Source organism: Oryzias latipes, chromosome 14, assembly GCF_002234675.1.
Source record: "Oryzias latipes chromosome 14, ASM223467v1".
Lineage (NCBI taxonomy): Eukaryota > Metazoa > Chordata > Actinopteri > Beloniformes > Adrianichthyidae > Oryzias > Oryzias latipes.
Window position 1 is genome coordinate 14,983,300 of NC_019872.2, and position 26,158 is coordinate 15,009,457.

The following is a 26,158-nucleotide window of genomic DNA, read 5'->3' on the forward strand; positions in this document are numbered from 1 at the left end:
TTAAACTTGGTCTCTATGTTTAGAGTACGTCTTTATATAGACACTGTTTATCCCTTCTTTTTCTTATTTATAGAAGTGTTTTGACTGTGGTTTTAAAGGAGGCCATATCTAATCTTGTCTGGAATAGTTGCCTTCTGAGGACAGAACTAACACTTTGTGCCAAAACACATCAAAGATCATCAGCTTTTATTATTCATTTTTTGTGATTTAACGTTGTTGCTCTGTTAGTCCAGTTTTTAATGAGGGATATGAGAATGAGCAGTTCAAAAGTCAGACATAAAAGTAAACACTGGTGTGAAACGTGAAGAAAGGACATGGGGGGAGCGGTAAGAGGATGATGAAGTGTTTATATGTCTGGCTCCAGAGGAGAAACTGTTTTTGTGCCGTGAGATTGCTGTGATTGAACACAGTCTCATTGCCAGGAGGAATGTTGTGAAAAGTCCTGGGGGAGAGCAGTAAGTTGTGATCTTCCCTGTTTGTTTAACAATCCGAGCCATTGACTGCTCCTCCAAGCAGGGGAGATGGCAGCAGATCGGTTTCTGGTGTTTCTGTTTCTGCTCTCAGTATCCCACCAGTGATGGAAGAGTCAGTGATGGAGGTGTGGGATCATTTCTATCAGCATCTTCTTCAGTCGCTGCAGGAACTGTTGGGATAGATGGTTCCCGTTTGACGTAAAGAGTGATGATGATCAGCTGGTTCTGATGATCCAGGTATCGACAAAACCAGCCCTACCAGCGGGCTTTAATCAGAAACAGACAGTTTGTGATCCCCTCACAGATGGAGACATGCAAACTCAACTGAGAGGGTTGATTACTTTGAAGGCAGAGCTGAAATCTGCAAACAGGATAAAGCAGGGGTTCTTCAGGAGTCCAGAAGCTGGAGAACATAGAATGTGTGATTCTGACAAATGATGTCATGACTGTGGGCTTGGTCGGGTTCTAAAGATGTCTGTGAGCACAGGAGATGACTGATCAGTGCAGTGCCTTTGTATGTCTGTCTCATGGAGAGTCTGAATCTGCTCTGGTTTTGTAGGAATTCTGTCTCTGAGCCCGTTACCACACATCTCCATGGTAGTGATCGTGATCCTACCCCCACTATGAGGTTTGCAGTGCACTGTATGAAAAAATTATTAAAATTATTTACTGAACTGGAAGGCTAAACCTTTTGGACTCTTTAAATGTTAAAATTTTAAAAGTGAAGCCTGAAACTGTAAAAGTCAGGTGGAAACCTCAGTCTTATCCTGCATGTCACACGCGTCTGGTTCGTGTCTTTGAGGTTTATGACATGAAGACTCATTATTTGCAAGATAATATTGGTTTTTATTGCTATAAACATCTTTTTTGTGGAATATTGTCTTAGTACTGCTGTTAATTTAATCAATTCTTCAGTTGATTCCTCTGTTTTTTTAAAACTCTATGGCAAGGGTCCCCAAACCTTTTCCAGTGAGGGCCACTTGACATTTCCATTCTCTGATCGGGGGCCAGGGTCAGTTTGAAAAAGTGTGACAGTCGCAGGGTTGCCTAAATGCAAATATTTATTGTTTCCCAGAAAGCCACACATAACCAAACATAAATAACCCGATCTGATATCAAATAATCCTTTCTGGGTTCTCCACCAAAAAAAAGAAAATAATAAGAATCAGCAAACATATAATAACTTAATTGCTTAATAGCTATAATAGCTTTGAGAGTTTGTCATATTTGTCTTTGTGACGGGATTCATAATGTCAGAAGATTGTCTTCTTTGAACACCACCACCGTCTATTGGCAGATGAGACAAACAGCCTTTTTTATGTTGAACAAAAAACCACTTGTTTGTCCACCACAGGTTAAATACCCTGCATTCTGGATCAAATTTTCTCTTCCCTAACCTTTTTGTCATTTTTCTGCTCTGACGGGGTCTGTCCCAGTCGCCTGGGCAGAGAGCCATTTGGCAGTTCTATGACTGGGTCAAAGTGGGCCTGCAGTAGCAACATTTTTAGGTTGGCTGACATTTCAATTCAAATAAGCTTTATTGATGTGAGGAAACAATTCCAGGGACTCCGTTGGGGAGGCCCAGTTCACCAGGCTTCACTTTTCCCTGCTTCCGTGAGTCTCGATCATGTGGCCATGCTAAAAAAAAAAAAAAAAAAAGCCACAAAAAGAAAAGAAAAAGGATGGTTTCATTCAGGGGGCAGGGTCAAATGCATGGGCGGGCCGGGTCCGGCCCCTGGGCCGCAGTTTGGGGACCCCTGCTCTGTGGTGTGAACTGATTAACTCTTACATTTTATCTACCTACCTTAATTAAACATTTGTGTCTTCTATTGGGCCTAAAGGAGATCTCTCTTTGGTTTGACTCATTCGTGCACTGAACAGAAAGACTTCTGCCTGGACTCCCCTGAGACTTGCAATAAAAGCTTTAGGTTGTACCTGTTGGCGTATTCCAGTCCATTCTTTTATCTACTGGCAAATGTAGGAGGATTTGCTCTGATAACCGTGAACCGCAGAGATGTAGCCTCTTAGGTTGTGTTAATCTGCTCTTGCGTGGAGGCCACCGGTTTTCACCGTTCTGGAGCAGCTGGGTGGTCTGAGGTTAAACAGGTCTGTTTTTGGTGGATTGTAAACACTGCCAATGTACAGATAACTGTTTTAAGGTCTGGAGTTTTGTGAGTGAAAAGGGAGACGCACACAAATTTAAATGTATGATACCAAGAATGATTTTGCTCTGGAACTGAGTAAATTGAAGGCTGTGTTACATAGCCACTACATTTTGCATATATTGCACGAATGAAAATTGGTCATACTTGACTATACTTGGAAAAAGTGAGAAAAGTTGTGGTCTTTATGTGAAATTCTCACAGATGCATCACGAATGAACCACGGAAAGAACACGTAAATAAAGGTAGAACATGATCTGTGCGTTACTATTGCTCTGTTTAAATGCAATTCATTACTGATTTAATTTTAATGTGATGGGTGCGGCATATCCGCGACATAAAAGTTATACATCAGTGGTACATGCGTCATAAATGTGTTAGTTATACTTGGACATACGTAGAACTAATTTGTGGATTTCCACAAATTTGCGTTTGCATCTTGCAGAAATTGCAGACAATTGCGTAATTGTAATAATTGTTTATAAACTATGTAAAATACACTTATAACATGGATGGAGATCTGTGCACATCGATAAATGACGAATGCAAGATAGACTAATGAATTACATGTATTGCACATCAAAGATCAAAGTGTCATTCATGAAAAAATGGGCAAAATGTACGTGGTGGCCGTGTTCATGAGCCCTGCAGAGACATCAGGAATGTGGTTTTGGTGCCACTTCACTTTGATTTCATTGATTTTTACGTCATTTTTTTTATAATATTAATCCATTTTCTTTTAGTGATGACTCGAATATGATGAGCCAAATCCAGAAAACAACAAGCACATTTGACTCTAAGTGGACTACACTTGTCTATCTATCAGTACTTAAAGTGCTTTCACACTGCTTCACATCTTGCTTACAGTAAAGTGTGTAACCTAACCTACCAGAGGCAGCTTAACATGTGACTGGGGCAGCTAGGCATTGAACCACCAGGTCTCACTTTGACCTGAGTTACAACTTTGAGTGGTGAGTGGTCTATAAACAGCCACTGGCTGTGAGAGGATAGCAGACCCAAATAGAAGATTTCTTCATGGAATTGAACCTGTAAAACCATTCAATTCTGTCATTATTTCTGTTTTGATTTTTTAGGGAGCCAAGAAACAATATATTTTTTAGATTTTTGGTGTCATGTAACAATTGTTCATCCATTATTAACAGATTTATTTGGACTAATTTCAAGCCTTGTTCCAATTTGTTTCATTCATTTATCGTTAAAACTGTTTTTGTGGCAATGCTTTATATATATCTTTTAGTACAACCTCAGCTTATTATTTTTTCAAATATATATTTTGATTATATTACACTATAATTCCACAACAAACCTGAAACTGTCCAAAAATCTCAATATTGAGTGGTAAATTTAATAAGTTTTTATCTAGAAAAATCACAATACATGAGGTCAAAGATGTTTTACAACAAAAGATCAAACATGTAGAGACAAAACCATGTAAAAAAGAAATGTTTAAAAAAACAAACAAAGCTCCCCCATTTAGCTAAAAAGTTCTAAGGATTTCTCCCAAGCATCATAATTATGTGTCATAATTCTTGTTGTGTTTGTTTTGAACCAAAAATGTCAAAGCTAATCCCTATTTGAAACTCTTACATTACAGTTTTTAATAGAAACTATGCTTATGGGGAGTTGGTTCCATTCCTGAGTCATTTTAAACAGTTGATGTGATTGGTATAAGGATGGTGCTACAAGGGCGACTTTATAGAACTGTGCTGTTTCAACACAATTTCTTTATTTATTCTCCTCTGAATTGTTTTTCAGTTGTTCCTTCACTGGGAATTAACAATAACTGAAGTATGAAGTATTGTTCTCCCTCTGCCTACAGTCGTGTGCCCCCTGACTTGCATGAATGGCGGCGTTTGCAGTTCCAGGAAGCACTGCCTCTGCCCTCCCGGCTTCACCGGCCAGCTCTGCCAGTTTCCACTTCAGCGTTCTCGCCAGGCTCAGGCAGCCCGCGGCAACAAGCAGCCTGTATACTCTGTTCCTCTGAAGTCTGATGGCCCGAAGCTGATGGAGCAGTCCGGTCTGGGCCGCACACAACTGGCTCAAACACACTCATTCTTTACCCTGCCCTTCTCACAGGGAGGGCATCACTCATCTGAAGGTATCAGATTAATGCCGCGTCCCCCTGGAGTTCATAAAGTCCTGTTTCAATAACATCTGCCACCTTTTTCTTCAGTGCATGTACGAGTTCATCACACACCAGACACCTCTGTGGTCATTCACTCTCTCGACCAATCAGATGCCAGGTCTCCTCACAAAATCGGGCCACTTCCAGTCCCTTCAAGACACAAACCAAAGGGGCGATGCTTCCAAGAGACCACACCCAAACAGGCTGTGAGTTTAGTCCAGACAGTGTCTTTCAGCCTCATGTGCATTCTCACTGACAGGAACCTCTGTCAATCTACAGTGCAACAGCACACCACTTCCTGTTCTGACCAACCAGGAGGACTGCTGTGGCAGTGTGGGAAACTCATGGGGACAAAACAAGTGTTATCAGTGCCCCAAACTACCAAGTAAGTCACGCAGTATGGTTTCCGTTCAGAAAAGTATAATTTGTCCTTTCTTGCTGTGATTCGTCTGCCAGTGGAGGCAAAGAGATTGAAATGTCAATGTAATAGAGGGGAACTGGAAAAGTTATTCTTACTTTGTAAATTGCTTTTTTGGTCAATTTGAACCTGGTGACGCTTTTTCAAAGAACCACTCCAATGAATATGTTGTTTTTGGTGTTTTTAACATGTTCTTGTGGCTTTTTTGGAGGATGAAGGACACATCTAAAGAAAATTAAGCTAAAAATTGCATTTCTGAGTATTTCTTTATTCAAAATGTTTTAAATCAGAAGCAGACAAAAAAAAAGACGTTTGAAAAAGATCATATTTGTTTTGTGGAAAATACGCTGGGGGAGGTACAAACTCCCTGCTCCAAGCTCACAGCACCAGGGAGGGTGAAGAGGGGACGGGCTTACCCTGCACCAAGGGTCCCGCCCACAACTCAGAGGTGAATTTCAAATGAACTCCTGACGCTCTGCAGAAACGATGTCCTAGAAAACAACATATGTTTTTATATTTTGGCCAATAACGGCATAATCATATTTAAAAAACCACTGGAAACACCTTTAAAATAGATCAAACAATGTGGGACTTTAAATAACTGCTCTGCTGCAAAACTCAATAGACACCTTATGATGTTTAGACGTAATTTATTCGGGTCCTAAAGCTGAGACCAGGCCATCACTCTCATGCCATGCCACCATATTTTAGAGCTTTTGTTCTTGCATCAGCTCTATCACGAATGTAAAAAGATCTGAAAAATTCAACTTTTACTTTATCAGTTCTTTTTTTTTTTTTTGTCATTGTGAGACTTTACCATACAAAATCCTTTTTTGAGCTTTTAACTGGATTATAATGTTCAATCCTCACGAAAAGAAACCCCAAAGCCGTATTTTGATCCATTCAAGCATTTCTGAGTGTTCATTCCTCTAAAAAAACCTGTGCTCTGAGCACCAGGCCATCCCAACCCACGAAAACAAGCGGGTTCTCACAAGCTGTCATACGTGATACGTGCTAACAGCCCCTTCCTGGAAGAGTCTACGCTGAGCACCGCCCCCAGGCTAACCCCCCCACACACACACTTTTTCCACGGAGCTAGCGGGGATCAGCGAAAAGTATTTTCTTTTATATGCACAATGTGCACATCCATCTTTGGAAAAGTTCAGATGTTGTTTGTTTTCGTGGGCGAGATGCAGACACGCCTCAGAGGCCGACTCTAGGATGACGTCATAAAAAAGGGGGGCCACCCACAAGGAACAAAAGCCGTTGCCTCAGAGATCGAGTCATCTTACTTCTGGGATGGAAAGGAACTCATATTTAATTTAAAAAATTGTTCTTTTGTGTGCCAAAGGTAATATATTATCATATGCATAGATATCTTTTTTACTATAATAAGGCTTAAGAATAGCATGATATAGTCCTGAACTCTCACAGGATTGCCATCAAAGTACAGTTCTTTTCTTTTCTTTTTTTTAAATCTTGACCTTAAGTTAGTAAATCCAATTGGTTCTGTTCTGATTTTTTACATTAGTTGTATTCTTGGTGTCATTTTGGCAGCTGATCAGATCAGTTACTGATTTAAATTTTCTCCATTCCCCTATTCCTATTAAGACAAAAAAAATCTAAATTAAATTTATTGTGATTTAGGAAAATGTTTTTTTTTTAAACTAGACAGATCTAACCAGATCACTCCCTTCAATAATCTTTTTAAAAGCTTCAAGTAATATTACCATTTGTTTGATGGTCTGAGTTATGTAAGTGTTTCCAACAGCAAATGAAAAAGAAAAGTGAGAAGGGGCTTTTTTTAAAATGATAAATACATTACCATAAAAATAATCAACAATCTAGTATAAATGTTCATAAGAGTTATTAAGTTTCTTAAAAAATGAACCTAAAGGAAAGAGATTCTGAGCACTTCATGCAGACATGGAGACAGGAAAACAGAGAGTGGAAAATAAGGCCTCAGCTTCAGCTTGTTCCGATGAGCCTGCCCAGCGCAGGACTGTCATCACCCTCCTGCAGATTGAATTTCAAGAATATCTTGGCTACTCCAATTTTTCCACTCCACTATTATTCCATTCCTCAGCTCTGCCTCAGACATTGCCGCCTTTGAAAGGGAACCAATACTGTACCTCTAGTTGGCCTGAAGATGACTGGGTTCAGTCCCACACGGTTGTCAGTTCTGACATGCCCATGTCCATTATGAAGCTCCTCCCTCTCTCTATAAAACAGTGAACTGGCCTCTCCGTTTCAATATGGCTTCAGAACGTACACTTTTCCCACTCATAAAAGTTCCTCACATGTTTCCACTCTCACAGAGAACAGAGCTCTCCTCTGATTTAGGGGTTGGGAGTAAAACAAAGGACTGAATTTCACAAGTTTAAACCTCATCAAAGGCGTGCTCAGACTCAAAGTCTTTATTAAAACAGACTTTAAAAAATAAAAGCAATATTGGTTTACTAAAAGAAAGAGCATCTGAGTTCAGCAGGAAGATGGTTCTGTCTGAGTGATGCATAGAAGCTTCAAGCAGCTTCGTTCTGGGAAGGTTCTGCCAGCTGATTGCCTACTGCAGATCTCTGAGCTCTGCTGGGTTTTGTTAACCACAAGTAGATCTGACAAGTGTTTGAGTCCCACACCATTAAGTGATTTTACAAACTACCAGCAGTACTTATACTGTGAGGACTTGTGAACAGGAGTGATTAGTTCTTGTGGTTCCGGCTTAAAAGCCTGGCAGCAGCGTTCTGTATGAGCTCCAGCTTTCTAACGGTCTTTTTTTGGAAAAGCAGACGTCCAGCATGCAGGAGATGAAGACATCTTTAAATGTTGATCTCTCAGCTTCACTAACTGGTTGAGATGGTTAAAAGCTGCTACAGTCAGGGTCTTCATGTCAACACTGAAACTTTGATCTGAGTCCATAAAGTTCCACTTTGATCATCCTTTGATCCACTGTAAAAGCGTTCCCAGTGGTCTCTTACTAATGATTTCACCATTTTAAACCTAAATCTAAAAACCTGTGTCATTTTCTAGGAAATAGTTTCTGCAGAGCGGCAGTAGTTCATCAGAAATTTGGGTGGGACTGTTGGCGCAGTGCAACCCCTTTCCCTCCCTGTTGTGGGGCAGAATAGGGAGCTTGTGACCCTTCCAGTGTATTTTCTACGTCAAAAGTAAGCTCTTTTTCCAAGGGCATTTTTTTGTCTGCTCCCTATTCACAATGCTTTGTAAAATGCTCTTGTGTTTGTTTCAGAAATTGAAGCTTATTTTTCTAGATATGTGTCTTTCATAATGATACAAAGGCCACGCGAACATGTTAAAAACACCAAAAACACATTTCACTTGGATTTTTAGAAATGACGTACGTTTTTCCAAATGTTTCTTTATTCTTTTGTTTTTTTTATTTCTATTTTTCTATTAGATGTTGTTTTTGGAATTTTGTTTTGTTTTCTAAAATGTTATGTTCCATTTTTTAATAATTTCTTTTGCTTTTTTATTTATCATTGACATCTTTAATATGTTTTAGCATTGAGTGATTTGATGATGTGATTTTCACTTCAGGGTCACTGTTGAAAAAAAAAAAAGATCCAGTAAATAATTTTTCCCTTATTGCAGCAGATATTTAGAATTTTGCTAAAAAAAAGAAGAAAGAAAGATGTTTAAACATTAATATCAAATGCTGCTAGAACAATGCAATGTAGGTTGTTTTCATTCAAACATGCTGTATTGAGTGTGTACATAGTCATGAGATATTTTTAGTTATGTTTATTCTTATTTTAATGATTTTAACAATTTTTATTGGTTGTAAATTCTTTCTTTTAATGGAAAAATGATGCAGTGATTAGAAAGCACTCTTTGTTGTGCTTGTGACAATAAGAATTACGTATCTAGCTATAAGCCGTGTCACATAGCCACATGTACATTTCGCGCAATTCCCACATGTGACATTTTAATCTTTCGTGATACATGCATGATATACGCATTTCATTAGTGTTTCTTGCGTTTGTCAGCCAACGGGTCTTTACACAGTTAATCCGTCTTTTACATGGTTTATGCGCAATTATGACGTAAATTTTATGCAATTGTGCTGGATTTTTCCGGGATGCATACGCAAATTTTTGGCTTTCCACGACCGTTCCACATATTTCCACGTATGTCTAACACACTTTTCACGCATGTACCACCACTATTAACTTTTATATCGCGTATACAGTGCACATATCACGTTCAAATTGCGTAATTGATGCATGAATCAATATTGAATTGCATATGAATTACATATAGCTGGGTAGCTCGGTTGGTAAGATGAAGGAATGACGTGCAGGAAACCAGGGTTCGAATGAACAAGCAAGCAACTGAATTGGTGAGCAGTTAACACCACCCAGTGAGGGCCCTTGGGCAAGACCCTTAACGCTACTGCCTACCAGCATGAATGTGCATGAATGGTGTTGGTCCCGGTGTTGGTCAGAGGAACCGTGGACACGCTTCTACAATCACCAAGTATGAATGAAGAGTGAATGAATAATGGACACATTGTAAGCACTTTAAGCGATAAATACAATCCATTATATACACAGTGCAATAATTCACGGAAAGTTCATATTCTACCTTGATTTACATGTTTTGTGCATGGTTTATTTGTACTTCTGTGGTTTTAACATGGTTCATTCGTGATACATCTGTCAAAATGTCATGTAAAGACCACAACTTTTCTCACTTTTTCCACGTATATTCACGATTGACCAATATTCATCCGTGCAAAATGCGCAAAATGTACCTTTGACATGGCCTTATCCCAAGATAAGATTTCACCCAACCATGAACTAGATTAGATAAATTGACCAACTTTTCCAACCTGTCAAGAGTGATTTCATGGTCCACTGTATCAAAGCTTTACCAGTCAGTGTTGACGTGGTCATCATTTTGCACTTTAAGAAGAGGACTTCACTAAAAAAATAACTTTCAGTTTCTGCTGAGACTTTCAGCAATTGTGAAAAAATAATAGTTTAGTTGGCAAATAGCAGGTTGATGAGTTTTTATTTTGCTGAATGAATGTCCTTGAGTGTTATTAACACTGATTTCAGTGAATTATTTTACTTTGAATCAGAAAGTTTGCTTGCAGTGTAAGAAATATTTTCACAATATATTCAAAAACACAATAGTCAAACATGTGATGTGCAAAAGATGAATATTTAACCTACTTTATGCTCAGGTCAGTGTAGTTCATGCAACTCTAACAAATCAATAAATACATTAGATTTTATAAAGTTGCATGTGTAAAGTAATGTCACAAGGAGAGAAAATTCTACTTTAGTTGTTTAAGGAACTTTCTTTCTTTGGTGCAGAACAAAGGAGGAGAGCTTGAAAAGGTTTTGGTTAGATCTCGCAATAGTTTCCTGATTTCCTGTAGATGAGCATTTTTCTTGCAGGCTCTTATTCATTTAGATGTCTTCTTTTAGCCTGTAAGGGCTATTTTATGTCTCGTCCCATCATTTTTGTATGCATCTATCACCCTTTTACATTCAGAAAGAGCTGTGGACTACACTGTATAAAAGCCTTTAAGTACAGTTGGACCTCTTAGACTCAAGACAGAAACACCTTGCCGTTTTCTTCCCTTCTGGCTTTGTGCATTGATGTGTTAATAGTAACATGCTTCTTTGGGAACTCTTGGCAAGAGCAGCTTGGGCCCCTTTTTTATTTAAAGAAAAGCAAGTGTTATATTACACTAGGATGTCCAAATCAAAATGTTCCACTTCTTTTCAGTCTTTTCCCATAAACTCAGAGTCTCAGTTGCTCAAGCTTAAAGAGTGTGTGCAAAAAGATGACATTTCTTTGGTAGAACTTCATCCTCACTGCTAACTCCTAAATATTACCTAAGGTAGGAATTAAATAATAGAAACATGTTTTGTATTTTTTGTCATTTACCTACAGTCCTCTCAATTTGTCTTTGTTGTCTCTTTTGTCAGATGCATCAGTCAAACATACTATTGTAGAAGATTACGGCTCTGCGTGCCCACAAGGCTACAAACGATACAACAGCACTCACTGTCAAGGTAACATCAAACAGCATGTTACCGTTTAGAGTGTTTTAAGGGGATTTTCAATATTTTTGTTCTCTTTTGAACCAGATGAAACTGCAGTATGATGCCTTAATCATGAGGAAAACCTTGTGTTTCTTTTGTTTTTCTGTCATAATCATAAAGACATCAATGAGTGCTCCATGCAGGGTGTCTGTCAAAACGGGGACTGTCTCAACACTCTAGGCAGTTTCAAATGTTCCTGCAACTCTGGCTTTATCCTAGAGCGGAACCGATGTGTCGGTGAGCACTGGTGTCCACTGGATGGACAGCAATGTTTTCTTACCCAATCCAATTTATTTTTGTTTTTCTAAATCAGGATATATCATTTCTTAATACATTGCTGTTGTGTCCAACGTTAGATTCTCCAGCTGAGCAGGCTCAGTGCTTCCTGTTGGCATCCGAGTCCAAGGGCTGTGAGCATCCTCTGTCGACGCAGATCACCCAGGAGATGTGCTGCTGCACGGTGGGCAAAGCCTGGGGACGCAACTGTGAGAGGTGTCCTCATGTGGGTACAGGTGAGTGACTTTTATTAAACTACGTCTTACGGGTGGATATGGGCCGTCTGTCGGCGAAACTTGGGCAAAACTGTATGGGACAGGCAGTCAGCCCACAGGAAATATCAAAGTAGTAGACTGCTCATTGTTCATGCACAATTTTCTACGGCCATGCTGGATGAGACTCGGGCACCTTGTACGGATTTTTCAAGATGCAGCCGCTCCTCTCTAACCTTCAACAGACCCACACAACCCAAAAACACGAGCCACACAGGTACATGTCACTAAAACTTAGCATGGTGACAAACACAAGAGCATTTCACAATAAAAGCAGAATCGGCAAATCTTTAAATACCATTTAAAGTTTGGTTATTTATTAGGGTCTGTCTATACATCAAGTGTTGATTGCAATGGAGGGACAAACTCTTTTTTTATCTTTGCACTTTGCTACACTTTGCACCAGATTTTATGAATGGCAAATTAATACTTCTTTAGAACAGTTGTGACGTTCTGTATTTATAATAGACAAAAAATTCAACCTGTTAACATTCTGGATACTTTCACTCCATTTCCCATTAACTACATCTACTCTACCCCCCAAAAAAATGAAAAGCTGGTGCAATTTTAGGCACAGACACTGCTGCTAGACATACAGAACTGTATTTATTTTCTAATTTTCTTAAGAAGCTAACAAGTCATGCTCTCACAGGTCTTTAAAAAAAGTGAAATACCAACTCAATGCAGCTCAGTCTATGTGATCATAGACTCAAACCCTTAATGTTTTTTTTATACAAGTCAACTAAAGTGATAACTATCAATTATTATTTGTCAAACAGGTAAATAACAATAAGATTTAAAATTCTTACTTAATGTGAAACAAGGTCCTGCAAGATTTCTGTGCTTCTTTGATGCTGCCTAATACAGTTATTTAAAGAAAACGCCCTTTTTTAAAACCCAATTTCTCTTCTTAGAAGTTTCTAATCTAGTTTGCAGCATAGTTGATCAAAGGAAGGGCAGTGGCCTAAAATTAACAATAGATCCTTCCTTTCTTTCTTCACATGATTCCAGTGGCTTTTAGTAAGATCTGTCCAGCTGGGAAAGGGTACCTTCTTCAAAGTATAACAGAGACTGTGGCCTTACCTCCCTTTTTCTTACCTCCCAAACCGCCAAAGGAGGGTAAGTCCCTGAATTTTTAAGCCTCAAAGCCCCTGACCCATCTTTGTTTGAACATTTTCTGACCTGATGTCACTTTGTAACTTTTCTTTTCAGAACAAGAGCGAGTGGTACGTTGGGATTTTACTTGTCTATTCAGCAAATGAATAAGGTGATAGTTTTTGTTGTTTTAAAACTTTTTCTTTTCTTCTAAGCCTGCAAACACAACCCCTGTACAGCAGATTTCCACCAGCACCAGCGGTCCTCGTGTTCCTGGTAAATGCACCTTTTAGAAACCCCCCACAAGTAATGAAACATTGAGTGCAATTTGTAGCATTTGAAAAATTACATCAACTGACACACTGAGTGGAATGCTTATTTGTTGCTGCTAACTGATGGAATAGTGTGGAGAAACACTGTATAAAGAAGGAAAAGGACTAAAGTTCAACATGTCATAGTTCCTTCTAAAGTCTGTCAGCTTCATCTTTTCCCTTTGTTGGATCCACAGTTGTTAAACCCACTCCTCCGACAATCATCCGATTGAACCCGGGCAATGACCCCCTCGAAACAGAGATAAAAGTCTCCCGTGAGTTTCACACAAAGCTTTTCATCACCTTTATGAAATGCTGGTTCATGCACCTCCAAAATGAAGAATCCTACTTGCAGCTTTCCTCACTGAGAGTAGATGTGGAGAGCTTGGGGTCCAGCCCCACAAATGACATGTTGACTTTCCCCATGCAGTTAAAATGTTTAACACTGATTGCCATAGAGTTTGCCTCACATATATAACTTCAATGATGATCTATTAGAAAAAGAACTATAGTAGCCTAACCAAAGGTAGTTTGTTGTGCATGATTTGCTTTTGCAGTTCATTGATTTTGCATGTTTTTAACAACCAACAATAAAAGCGTGAACCCGCATTACGGCTTTGTTCACGCTTTCTCTGTTTTTGGAATATTCCATTGTAAGTTTATACATTTATAGCCGTTTTGGACAACATGTTTCTATAGTGTACCATCCATTCCATCACTTCCTCCTGGCTGTTTTACATTAAAAATTCAACAGTATCAAAAAACCTCTATTAGTGTCAGCATTGTTAAGGATTGGTGAATGATGACATTTTTTGGAAGTAGTATTGAAACTTTGCATTGTCATGTGAAAAAAAAATGAAAGGACTCTTCCTTTTAGCTGAATAGTTTTACTTCTATTCATGAAAAAATCATTTGGTCCTTGCTCCGTCTTACATCTTGTTTAAAAAATCGTTTGTTACAAAATAAATTCATGACATTTTTATAGCCAAAATTATAAATAAAAAATACATTATAACAAACCATTTCAGTGTTAACAGCTAATAGCAGCTATCAGACATGGGGGTGGAAGGGTGACGATTTGGGCTTTTTCTGCAGCCTGAGAATTCCTAAAGACGACAAGAATATAAAAGCGAAATGTTGCAATGATGTAACCCAGTGTTTTTCAACCGGTGTGCCGCGGCACACTAGTGCTGATAATATTTTTTCTTTTCGTTTATTTGATTCTATTAAAGACATTTTGATAAAAATGGCAGTACTGCGATTTACCCACAGCTTCAGCTCTGTTTTTGGAAAAGTCCCGCCCCTTCAACTGTCTCCACCAATAATTCTTGGAGGCTTAATCACATGTCATCGGTCTGACCAATCAGAAGTGGTTAAAGTCTTCACTTCCTTGTTACGATTCAGCTTATAAAGTCTCTCAGTTCCAACAAAAATAACAGCTAAAGCTCGTCTTTGCTGTGGAGCTTTCCATAGAATCCAGTATCAGACCGTCGAACAAGTGAACAAAACAAGAAGCTCAGAGAAGTGAGTCTGTCTGCGTTTGGCGGCTTTTGCACTACATCTCCCACGATGACTTGGGTTAAAGTGACAGCGTCTCAGCGCACAATGAGCCTTACTTTGTTAAACGTCTTGAAACCACTACGTACACACATCAAACAGTTTTGAAATCTTCCAACTTAACTTTTATTACATCTTTTGGAAAAAAAACAGCTGCAGCTTCCAGCTTTTTCTGCCACAATTATCACAAAAATGCATGTGAGATTACGGAGGGGCTGTAGATCAATACAGACTATGAGTTTCTCCTTTTTTAAAATTTTTGTATTCTGGTGTGCCGCGGGATTTTTGTAAAGGTTAAAGTGTGCCGTGGCTCAAAAAAGGTTGAAAAACACTGATCTAACCAAAGTGCAAACCTGTATGAACAAGAGTTACTTTGTTTCAGAGAGCGTGATATGGTTAATCCACAACAGTTAGAGACTGATGATTGCACAAAGAAAACGATCATTTAGAGCAATCGCTGTTAAACTCTTTAAACATGAAGTTCTTTATCAATAGTAATTTGAGGAACTGTGATGAACCAAATGATTTTTAAGCCCTGATGCCTGAAGTGAAGAGAAGGGCACTTCCCTTTTCACATGACTGTATATATGTGACACTTGTCCCGTGTTTACCCCTCCTTAAAGCAGAGTCAGATGAATGTAGGCTGAGCAGAAATATTTGTGGTCATGGAGAGTGTGAGAACAGCCCAAATGGCCACATCTGTCACTGTTACCCTGGCTACCATCTCAGCCCACAGAGGAACATCTGTGAGGGTAAGAGCCAGTAGTAGAGAAAAGAGACATTTCGGGCATAGGCTACTTTTTTTTTAATGTGTAAAGGTCACTTTAAAAGCAGAAATTTAGATTTCATTTTGGTATGAGGACTTTTTTGAAAAAGAAAATCTAACATGAATGCTATTTTCCTCAACTTATTTAAAGCTGTCATCATTTTTCCTCTTGGATTAAAGCAACAGCTACACCTAATGTATTTAAAAAAAACAACCTTTTGACTGGGAATGAAACTCAGTTGCTAAATCCTGTCACTACTTTGATTCATGCAACATAAAAGATTACTTTACGTTTATTCTGTTGGTTTTTTTCTACAAAAAGAAACACAGATTTTACTCAATGTTAGCAACAAACACATTCTATTTTTATAACTAAGGTCTAAGCAGTGTCCTATAGATCATTTATAGATATATTTACTGCAGTAAATAGCCTTTATGATTAAGAGTGATGCAAGAGTCACGGGCCCAACACCTTCTGGACGAAAAGAACTTTGCACATCGGAAATCCTCATTTCTGTTCCCATGTTCTTCCCACTACTTTCTGTCACCCAGACGAAAACGAATGCGAGTTGGAGCCGTGCAGCCAGGGCAGAGGCCGCTGTGTCAACACAGAAGGAACGTACAAATGCATCTGTAGCCTGGGATTTAAACACAAGGTGGAGCATGGGGGCCTAAGATGTAAAGGTAAGTTAGCCTGACCCATTGCCTGATATAAAATCACTGTTTCCTTGAAACTACCATATGCGATAGCGGGAATAATATGGCTCCTTCTCAGATATTGATGAATGCCTGAAACCAGACATCTGTGGCGTTGGAGGCCTCTGCGTGAACCTGCCAGGTTCCTATAAATGTGAATGTCACAGCGGCTTCAGGAGCAAGTCCCCCCGATATCCATTCTGTGAAGGTCAGAAGACTCTGCAATAAAATCTAAACTGCTGTGCTCATCATTTATTAAAGCGTATATGGATCTGAACATATGAAAATGTGAACCTTTGACCTTCATTCCAGACATCAATGAGTGTTTGAATCCTGATACCTGTCCCAATGAGCAGTGTGAAAACACACTGGGCTCCTACGAGTGCACTCCCTGCATGCCCGGTTATGAAGCCCACGCTGGCAAATGTTATGGTGAGTGTAATTCTGCCAAACAAAAAATTTATTAGGAACACTTTTACAAATATATTTGTCCATTAAACGAAAACAGCAAAAATCAATAGTATCAAAAAATACATATACAGTATCCCCCCCTGATTCGTGGGGATTAGGGACAAGAGAATGTGCCGAATCCGCAAATGCGGAGACCCCCCCCCCCCACCCCAGAGGCCGAAGAATGTCTGTTCCTGATCCTTACTCATCAAAAAAGGATAAGTAAAACATTTCTGAAGCTTTGTAAAACATTTATTAAAGGACACTAAAATATTGCTCAACATAAAGAGATTTTTTTCCATTCAGAGCAATAGACTTTACCATAGTGTACTTTATATCGTACATTAGGAGTGTCAGTCTGTGTCCCAAAACCAGGAACCCGTGCTTCCTCCTTCATCAGTTAAGTGCGAGAGGGCAGCTTCTTCTAGAAGAAGTCACTTTTATCCATCATTCATTCATCCGGTTGATAATTACCCAGCTAGCAAAGCCAAGTGGGCCATATGGTTTAGAAGTGGGCCGACAATGTGGGCCCCACATGGGTTTTTTCCAGTTTCCGTGGTGGCCCCACCTGTGTTTGCCCAAATTGGCTTAAATGGGCACTTAGTAGGCTGGCTCGCTACACTAGCAGCTGCCCAGTGGACAGCTACGTTCCATCCAGCAACCTAAGATTTAATGGAGCGGAGCTCCTTGCTATCCACCCAGTGTGGGCACTAACTTTTATTGGTAGCGATTCAGGAACCAGTGAAAATAGCTGTGAAATATGCAAGCTCTTCGTCTCCGCTCCCCTCCTCCCTTGCAGCACGTCCTTCGGACGCAAAAGTCTCAGACAATCGTCTTGAGCTGAGTTTTTGTGATGAACCGGAAGAGTCTCTTTTGTTTGACTGGGAATACGTGAAACTGAGAATAGTGAGACGAAAACAAGCAGGGGAACACTGTATCAAACAGGCTTATAAATTGTGATCATTTGTAAGAATAAATACGGGCATTCTTGCAGTTCAGAAATGTGTCCTGTTGGAGTTCTACAAAGAATCATGAAGAGGAAAAGAAAACAAATGACCACCAAAGTTCAAACAAGATGGTTACTAAAGCAGAAAAAAAAACAACTAAGTACCGTATTTTCTGGAGTATAAGTCGCACTGATATCGGTCGCAGGAGCCAAAAAAAAAGGCATTATAAAGAATAAAAAAACATACAAAAGCCACTCCGGAGTATGAGTCATACTTTTGAGAGAAAAGTGCAACGATTCTGAGCAAATCCACCAGGCCCAGAATATTATTATGGTCACTACAGATTCCTGCGTCAAATTTGCATCTGCTGCCTCTTTTTTGACATGCATCAATTTTTATGCTTAATGTCGGTACAAAAATTTGCCTTTATGTTTGTTTTGGATGGAACTTTTTCTTCTGCGTTGCTGTCAGTAGAAAATACTGATGCAAATACCTATAGTGGCGTCTACTGGTTGTTACTAAGTTGTTAGTGGGAAACAACCACTAGTGGGAAAATGGAAAATAATGAACATATGAGCTTATTTGTGTTTGAAACAATTCAAAAATAGGTTGCTCCTGAGTATAAGTCACACCCCTAGGCAAACTATGAAAAAAAAAGCGAATCACTTTTTATTTGTCTAATAAAGAGTAAGAAAAATGCTGCATTAAAACATAGATATCTTTTTTGGGAAATTGTGTTTTTGCTTAGATATTTTCAATGTAATTTTTTGTGGTAATAAACAGTCTCAATCCAAAAGTACTGCAACAACCACACTACCCTTCCCTTTATATTACCAGACATTAACGAGTGTCAGAATCTGGGAATCTGCCCTAATGGGCTGTGTGAAAACCTCCCTGGAACTTACCGGTGCCTGTGTCTGGACGGCTTCCTCCACTCTGCAGATGGTAAAAGTTGCAATGGTAAGTACTGCCCATATATTGTATTTCACCATGTGCCTTTTTCCGCTAACCTTTAAATTGAAATTTCTCTACTTAGATATAGATGAGTGTGCCGATGTTCGACTCTGTGCTAACGGCCGCTGCATCAATACGGATGGGTCTTTTCAGTGTCAGTGCTACGCAGGATACCAGCGCACACAGGAGGGCAGCCATTGTGAAGGTAAAATGGCAAACTCTTAGTTTGGACTCTTAAAAATGATTATCTTATTTTCACAAGAGGACTATATACAGGCTTAGATCAGTATGCTTACCGGTAACTTACCCAACTGTAGATGCATCGGGTAGGTGAAACACCATTTTTTTTTGGTTTCAGTTTGTATGTCTAAATATTTGATTGTGTTTTTTTTTGCTTACTGAACAAAAGTAGCTTGCATAACCAATACCCTTTTCAGTATAAAGTGGTTTGAACTGTATTATTTCAAAATAAAAGCATATACTTTATACTACATATATATATATATGCCATAAATGTTTTTTTTAATGCAGATATTGATGAGTGTAAAAGGTCCTCGAATTGTCTGAGGGGTCGCTGTATAAACAACATGGGCTCCTACCACTGTGAGTGCCAGAGGGGATACATGCTGGTTGGAGGGAAGGAATGCCAAGGTCAGTGTTTTCACTTTGTTTTTTATGTTCAAATTTTGATTTAAAAAAAATACAAATTTCCTAAAGATTTTGTTTTTCTGAAGCATTTTAATACTGGCATGTTCTTTGTGACCCACTTTTTGCGTTTCCTGTTTTTTTTGTCTGCTTGATCTGTTTGTGTGGGAGCGGTAGAGTTATACTGGAGTTAGAACAAACATACAGACAACTAAAGATTTCCTTATTTACTTTTTAAATAAATACTCTCTGCCGCCTGTGTGACTTCCCTTCCAGACATTGACGAATGTGCCTCAGACAGAAACCTTTGCCAGCCCCACGGCTACTGTGAAAACCGGCTGGGCTCATATGTGTGCATCTGCAATCATGGTTACATCCCCTCAGAGGACAAACAGAGCTGCGAGGGTACACTTGCATCGTTTTATTTTTACGGTGCCTTCATCACAATCTATTGACATTTTTTCTAGTCAATACTAGTCAAATGTTCATCAATGTGCATGAATGTGTTGATCGAGGCCAAACCTGAAAGTTTGGGTCATTTTTTATACCTGTTTGCTCTTGCAGTGGTTCGAGTGGCAACAGATGAGAAGAAAGAGTGCTACATGAACCTAGAAGATACTGTGTTCTGCGACAGTGTTCTCGCCACCAACGTCACCAAGCAGGAATGCTGCTGCTCCATCGGAATGGGTTGGGGAGATCATTGTGAGATTTATCCCTGCCCTGTCTCCCACTCCGGTATACAGTCTTTGTAATCTGCATGCAAATGTAATCTGTACTACTTTTAGATTTACAGCCGCAGTTTATTTAAAACATATCCTTTTTTCTAGCTGAGTTCCACATGCTGTGCCCGAATGGCCAAGGCCTCTACTATGATGAAGATCTCCACTACAGCCTCCCTGCCTACCTTGGTACAACAGTTTTGTTGAAACTTGTGATTTTTCGGGATTCATTTTTATTTTTTACTAATGCTAGTTGAAAACTTGGTTTTGTGCCTTTTTGTTCTTCCCAGATATCGATGAGTGCTCGCTGTTTGCTGAGGAAATCTGTAAGAAGGGCCGCTGTCATAATACGCAGCCAGGTTATGAGTGCTACTGCCAGCAAGGCTTCTACTATGACAGCAACCTCCTTGTGTGCATTGGTAATTGCTTTTAGATCTAGCGCAGAACAGCATCTTACAGAAGTGTCAAGATTTTTCGTGATCTTCTCCAGACGTGAACGAATGCCATGATGAATCTCTGTGCGCAAACGGCCACTGCGTTAACACAGAAGGATCCTTCTACTGCGACTGCAACTCACCCTGGATACCAGACACCAACAAGAAAAAGTGTGTGATGGCGACAGTGTCAGGTGAGGGGAATTCTCTTAAACCGACTCAAACTGCAAAAACTGCTGGAGGCAAAATCTTGATGTCTGTCATTTGTGCTGCACAGGCATGAATCAGTGTGATGACCCAGAAATTTGTAAGAATGGCCTCTGCGTGAAAACGCAGAGCTCGCACTACTGTAGTTGCACATTACCCTTGATACTGGCCATTGACAGGAACAGCTGTGTGACTCCAGAGGAGCAGGCTGGTAAGTGCAGAAAGGCTTGGCTGTGGGTGTGAGGGCTGTAAGCTAGCGGGAGAGCGCATAAACAGATAGCTCAGTTATGGGTGACGGGAACAGGGGGCGGGGTTGCTCCATGCCAACAGTCCCGCCCACAACTCAGAGGTGAATTTCTAATGAACTTCTGCCGCTCTGCAGAAACTGTCCTAGAAAACAAGACAGATTTTTGTATTTTGCCTAAAAACTGCTTAATCATAAATAAAAGACCACGGGGAACAAAAATAGATCAAAAGAGTATCAGAGTGGGACTTTAACAAATGTTAAAGCACCAAGTTAGCCTTTCTGGAACGTGCATTTTTGTAAAATTGCCCCACACTTGATTCAGGTCTTAATTTTTCCCCACAGCAGAACCTAATGGTTTTCAGCAAATATTTAAACGTATTCTTTTTTGGTTTCACCATCAAAGGAAACTGGAAATGTAGCATAAAACCATATAAGAGGCTTATAAATCTGTGAGATCTTATCAGTCTTTTCAAAAAGAATTCTAATAATTTATTCTATTCATTCAAATCCATTTTCATTATTACTTTAACTGCATTTTCAGCCAAACATTGTACCATTCAAACACAAATAAAGGAATGCTATTACAATGTGAATACAATGTAAATTGAAGCTGAATTGAAGTCAAACGTCTGTTAAACCGACAATATCAGGAGTCAATTTGAAAAATGGTGTGTTCAAAAGAAATCTTTGTTCTTCTGTGGATTAAAGGCTGTTTTTTTTAGCAGAAAGATGGGAGATTCTAAAAGAAGACAGCTCCATTGTAAAAGAAACACTAACAAAGCACTTCAGAATTCCCTCTGTCAAGCTCAGATTGACACTGTATGTATGTATGACTCAGAAATAAACAATACAATAGAAATAAAAGCATATCCAAACATTAAAAAATAATGGTAATGAAACAATAATTGTTTTGCAGTGGGGAACTATGGACGACCAGCTCTGAGCTCAAGTCTAAAACATGCTGCACTTGTTGTGGCCATGTCCGATTTGGGCTTATTAGTGCACAAATGTCAGGAAAAACCGCAGGAGGCATCGCATTGTGTAGAATTTTATTGGATGATCTGTATTTTTGTGTAACTGTGTCAAGGTTTTGTTGTTCTGATTCCAGAAAGAACCCAGATAGATGTTCATCTTCTGACCAGATTCTGTGGATTATTTGCAGATGTGGACGAGTGCCAGGACCCTTCCTACTGTAAGAATGGGAGGTGTGAGAACACGCCAGGCTCCTTTTATTGTTTTTGCGACCCTCCCCTCACCTTTAGTGCTTTGCTGAAACAGTGCGTCTATGATGGTGGGTAAAACTTATCTGTATTTGTTTTAATGCTTTTCTCATACTTTTGTGCTGCTCTTCTGGTCTGTCAGTTAGTGTCTCATTTGTCCTGTAATTATGTATATCATTTCCCTTTTCTCCTAACTTTGAAGGATTCATTTTGAAAATAAATTAAAGTTTAAATACGTAGTTTTTACCTTATAAAGCACAAGGGTTTATGTGGCGCAGATTTCTGTTTTTGAAGGTGTTTAAACAAAACCCGCTCATCCCTGCAACTGTTGTTCAGTCACATGTAAAACCATGGAGATTATTTTCTGTTTCTTGTCAAACTCAGATTGCATTTTATTTTGTGCATCATTTTCATCTTGATAGAGATTCACAGCACTCATTTAAAATTTCTAGTTGTATCACGAATTTTGAAGTATCACGAAAACATGTTATGTGCCAAGAGAAATGGAAAAATAAATATTACCCTGTTAGTTGGAGTTTTGTATAATAGGATGGAGTTTAAGGCCACCAAAAAAAGTACAATTACAAGATTTAAAGTCGTACATTCACGAGAAAACTCACAAGTTTACTAGATTTAAAGATGTCAATTTATGAGTTTTGTCTTGTAATTAAACAGTAATGACTTTTTTTCTTGTACATTTACGACTTTAAAGTTGTAAATTTAAAAAATATATATTTTTGTTTACAAATTGGCCCTAAAACTCCATCGTAGTTTTAGATGTTTAAATGAGGTAAATGAGGGTTATATTCTGACATTATCGTGCTTATTAGTAAATTTTTCTTTAGAATGCTTTAGCATTAGATTGCTTTTATTCTATTAAGGTTTATTGGCTATATCATTCTAGATTATACAAAATCAGGCCCAGACCATGATGCTGCCATAACTATGCATGCATGGTTTTGTGTTCTTGTTTGTTTTCGTTTTTTGTGAGATATTGTAAATATTCTGATTTTGGACGCTAAAAAAAGTATAACTGATGTTTGAAAACTGAGGGGAAAAGGCCAATTTTACTTTAGGAAACTTGGACTTTGTGATTAAAGAAGCATATGATTTTAATTTCTGATAGTTTTACTGTTTATAAGATTTTTTTGTAATCCTTTTCCTGGTCTTCCTTTCCTTTTTTCTGTGACATAGATCGTACTGCAGCTTACAAGGACGTGTGTTTCGAGCAGGTTGACGAGGACCTCATCTGCAGCCGGCCTCTTCAGAGTTTGGTGGTGACTTACCCAGAGTGCTGCTGCCACTTTGGCCGTGGCTGGGGCCCCGAGTGCAACACGTGCCCACCAAGAAACTCAGGTACATCTACCACAAAGTCCTCTTCATCCTCTAGTCACACACTTTGCTTTAACCTGTTGATGGAAATATGCTTTTCTTGTATTCAGAGATGTTCAATCGTCTTTGTGAAATCCATCTTGATACTGAGTCTGATGGGGAGCAGGATTTTCTGGCAGCTTTTGTTAACTATAAGCCAGGTAAAACAGCAATGCGTCGCTCTATGGGATACGTTTTCACGGCTGGATTCCTGCTTAACACCTCCGTTCATCCGTCTGCTTTCAAAAAGGTGATAGTTCAGAAGAGGACTCAGACGAATGCAGTTGTGAAAACGGCCACTGTGTCCGTTCCTATCTGAGCACCATGTGCAAATGCAACCCAGGCTATAGGCTGGACCACTCCCGTGCACGCTGTATAGGTTTGTGTTGAAATATACATACATATCTATCTATTAAATATATCTTAAAAGATCCTAAAAGCATCTTCAGAAGACATTTATATTTATGTAATTTCTGTGCGTTTTGTTTGCAGACATCGATGAGTGTGCAGAGCGAGCCCCCCGTGTCAGCCCCTGTAAGAACGCTCGCTGTGTGAACACGTCGGGTTCATATAAATGCTACTGCAATCACGGCTTTGGGCCCACGCGCAGGCCAAACATATGTGTCCGTCGCAGGACCCGGTAACATCTGAACGCACATTTTTTTTTGTTCCCTTTGTGTGCAACATGCACAGCACAGACGGGCTAAATGCACACACGGCTCTACCAGCACAAACATACATGCTGTGTGGGGACGCAGTGCACCCAAAAACTTTGATCTCATCTGGAGTTTTATCGCAGTTATGGCTCAATGAAATGGACACATCTTATTATTTGTTTCCTTATTCAGCATAAAATCTAACTGAAATACACAATTGCTCCATTTTTTTAATTATTGTTTAATTATTTTTCTTTGGTTTAAAAGTTTTTAACTGTACATTGTTGTGACTTTGTTGCTCTTTCTGCTGCGTTAGTTCTTTGGTTTAAAAAAAGGTCAGCCTTCTAAAAAATAAATGCTCTTTTTGGACCGATATGACATTGATTTTATCGTTTTCAAGAGGATAGATACAAAGAAAATGACAAGATTTCCTCTCCCCTTTCATTCCTTTTTGAATCCACAACATGTCTGAATCTAAAATGTATTTTTTTAAAACATTTATCATGTAAACTCACTTTGCTTCATTGTACAGTTTGTTCAGTTAAGCAGTCCCTGTGTTTTTTGTTTATTTGTTGGTGTACATTTCTTGTGTTATCATTTGACATGTGCACATAAGTGGACTTACTAGAAAGAAAGAATAAGAAATTGATGCACTAAGCGCTGAATACTGATGAAATACTTGCCAAATGTAGCTTCATCTGGAAATTCAAGAAGGTTTACAATCAGCTTATTGAGAATCCCAAAGATGATGTTACAACGAGACAAATTTATTAAAAAATATTTGAAATAAAAAAACATGAGTTAGTTTTCTGTGTGCCTAACAGCTTTACTTTTTTATATAACGCCGTATTATTTTTAACCCTTGTGCTATCCTAGGCACTATGACATTGGGAGTTGGGTCATCTAGACCCACTAGACAGTGCGCTGAACCTTTTTTCTTCAGTGATTTGTGATCTTCACTGGTGTCCATGGATTACATTAAATCTTTCCACCTTTATCCACCTTTGTCATGGTAGGGAGAACACGTCAATGGTCATATGATAGCACAAGGGTTACGGTGTTTATGTGGTAACCAAACTTAATGTACGTAAATTAATCAAAAACCTTAAAAAACTGAATGTTATATGACAGATTGAGAAGATAATGTGGAAATATCAGACTTAAAGCTACCACTGCTTAGGATTTCACTTTTTCCACTCACTTTAGTTCTTGTTTTGTTATTATTTAAACACCTAAAAAAGTGTAATATGTGCTCTTTAGGTAAGGATATTTTTCAGATCTGATCAGTACTTTAGTCATTTACTTTGAAGTCTTAATCCTTTAGGTCTAAAATATTTATTCTCATGCATAATTTTCCATACATTTCAGGCATGATCCATTGTTTATTATTATTTGTTTATTTTTAGTACAGGACTATGCAATATAAAAACCATCCTTTTTATTTTTTTGATTTTTTATCTTTTGATCAAGTTTTTAAATCCAATTCCAATTGTTTTTCCATTGCTGCTGCTTAAATAAGCAAGGAAATTAGCTAAGATTTCAATATCTTTAGATGGAGTTTTGGGTTAAGATGTTTAAATTTTAATGTAGGTTAAAATTGTTTAACAATTCAAGTCTTGTCTCTTTTTTTGGTTTGAAATTGTAGGACAATGAACCAATAATACTGTTAGATACTTGATAAACACAGTCATTTGGTGGATTTGTTTTGCCTGGAGAATTCCATAAATAATCTTACTGAACACATGCAGTAGTCTTGATGTTGCTGTTAAAACCATGTTTTCAACATCACCTTTGAAAAGAAAAAGACTTTTTCTCATGAGTGCAAAGAACTAAAGATGTTCTTAAAACTTGTGAGCTGATTGTGTTGATGTTCTCAGTTCGATTTTAGATAGATTTCTTTTGCTCAACTCCAATCAAAAACTAAAAGGTAATCATATTTATTTTCTAGCCTACCATATATTTGTTCACTGTATACCGGTCTTAATGTATTTTGGTTTTAAAATGAATTTGAAAAATAAATTAAAACTGATGAAGATAATTAGAAAACAAGAATAAAAATAAG

At 38.7% G+C, this 26,158-nt stretch overlaps 1 protein-coding gene across 7 annotated transcripts in view; it reads left to right on the forward strand.

Moving 5' to 3' along the window:
• Positions 1 to 24,891, forward strand: part of ltbp3 (latent transforming growth factor beta binding protein 3) — a 40,998-nt gene extending 16,107 nt beyond the window's left edge. Inside the window, exons 2-29 of one of the 7 annotated variants that reach the window (XM_011483431.3) lie at positions 4,476 to 4,754; positions 4,830 to 4,987; positions 5,061 to 5,166; positions 11,157 to 11,243; positions 11,394 to 11,510; positions 11,630 to 11,785; positions 12,833 to 12,940; positions 13,034 to 13,047; positions 13,132 to 13,192; positions 13,425 to 13,502; positions 15,408 to 15,536; positions 16,103 to 16,234; positions 16,326 to 16,454; positions 16,559 to 16,678; positions 18,481 to 18,603; positions 18,680 to 18,802; positions 19,129 to 19,248; positions 19,519 to 19,647; positions 19,807 to 19,977; positions 20,070 to 20,150; positions 20,252 to 20,380; positions 20,452 to 20,589; positions 20,673 to 20,813; positions 22,012 to 22,140; positions 23,264 to 23,425; positions 23,512 to 23,601; positions 23,691 to 23,819; positions 23,933 to 24,891. In XM_011483431.3, the coding sequence (XP_011481733.1) occupies positions 4,476 to 4,754; positions 4,830 to 4,987; positions 5,061 to 5,166; positions 11,157 to 11,243; positions 11,394 to 11,510; positions 11,630 to 11,785; positions 12,833 to 12,940; positions 13,034 to 13,047; positions 13,132 to 13,192; positions 13,425 to 13,502; positions 15,408 to 15,536; positions 16,103 to 16,234; positions 16,326 to 16,454; positions 16,559 to 16,678; positions 18,481 to 18,603; positions 18,680 to 18,802; positions 19,129 to 19,248; positions 19,519 to 19,647; positions 19,807 to 19,977; positions 20,070 to 20,150; positions 20,252 to 20,380; positions 20,452 to 20,589; positions 20,673 to 20,813; positions 22,012 to 22,140; positions 23,264 to 23,425; positions 23,512 to 23,601; positions 23,691 to 23,819; positions 23,933 to 24,084 (3,491 nt within the window). In that variant the 3' untranslated portion in view covers positions 24,085 to 24,891. The remainder of the gene's footprint in view (positions 1 to 4,475; positions 4,755 to 4,829; positions 4,988 to 5,060; positions 5,167 to 11,156; positions 11,244 to 11,393; positions 11,511 to 11,629; positions 11,786 to 12,832; positions 12,941 to 13,033; positions 13,048 to 13,131; positions 13,193 to 13,424; positions 13,503 to 15,407; positions 15,537 to 16,102; positions 16,235 to 16,325; positions 16,455 to 16,558; positions 16,679 to 18,480; positions 18,604 to 18,679; positions 18,803 to 19,128; positions 19,249 to 19,518; positions 19,648 to 19,806; positions 19,978 to 20,069; positions 20,151 to 20,251; positions 20,381 to 20,451; positions 20,590 to 20,672; positions 20,814 to 22,011; positions 22,141 to 23,263; positions 23,426 to 23,511; positions 23,602 to 23,690; positions 23,820 to 23,932) is intronic. The other 6 variants (XM_011483432.3, XM_011483434.3, XM_020708908.2 and 3 more) reach the window with 6 other exon arrangements.
• Positions 24,892 to 26,158: the final 1,267 nt, after the last annotated feature.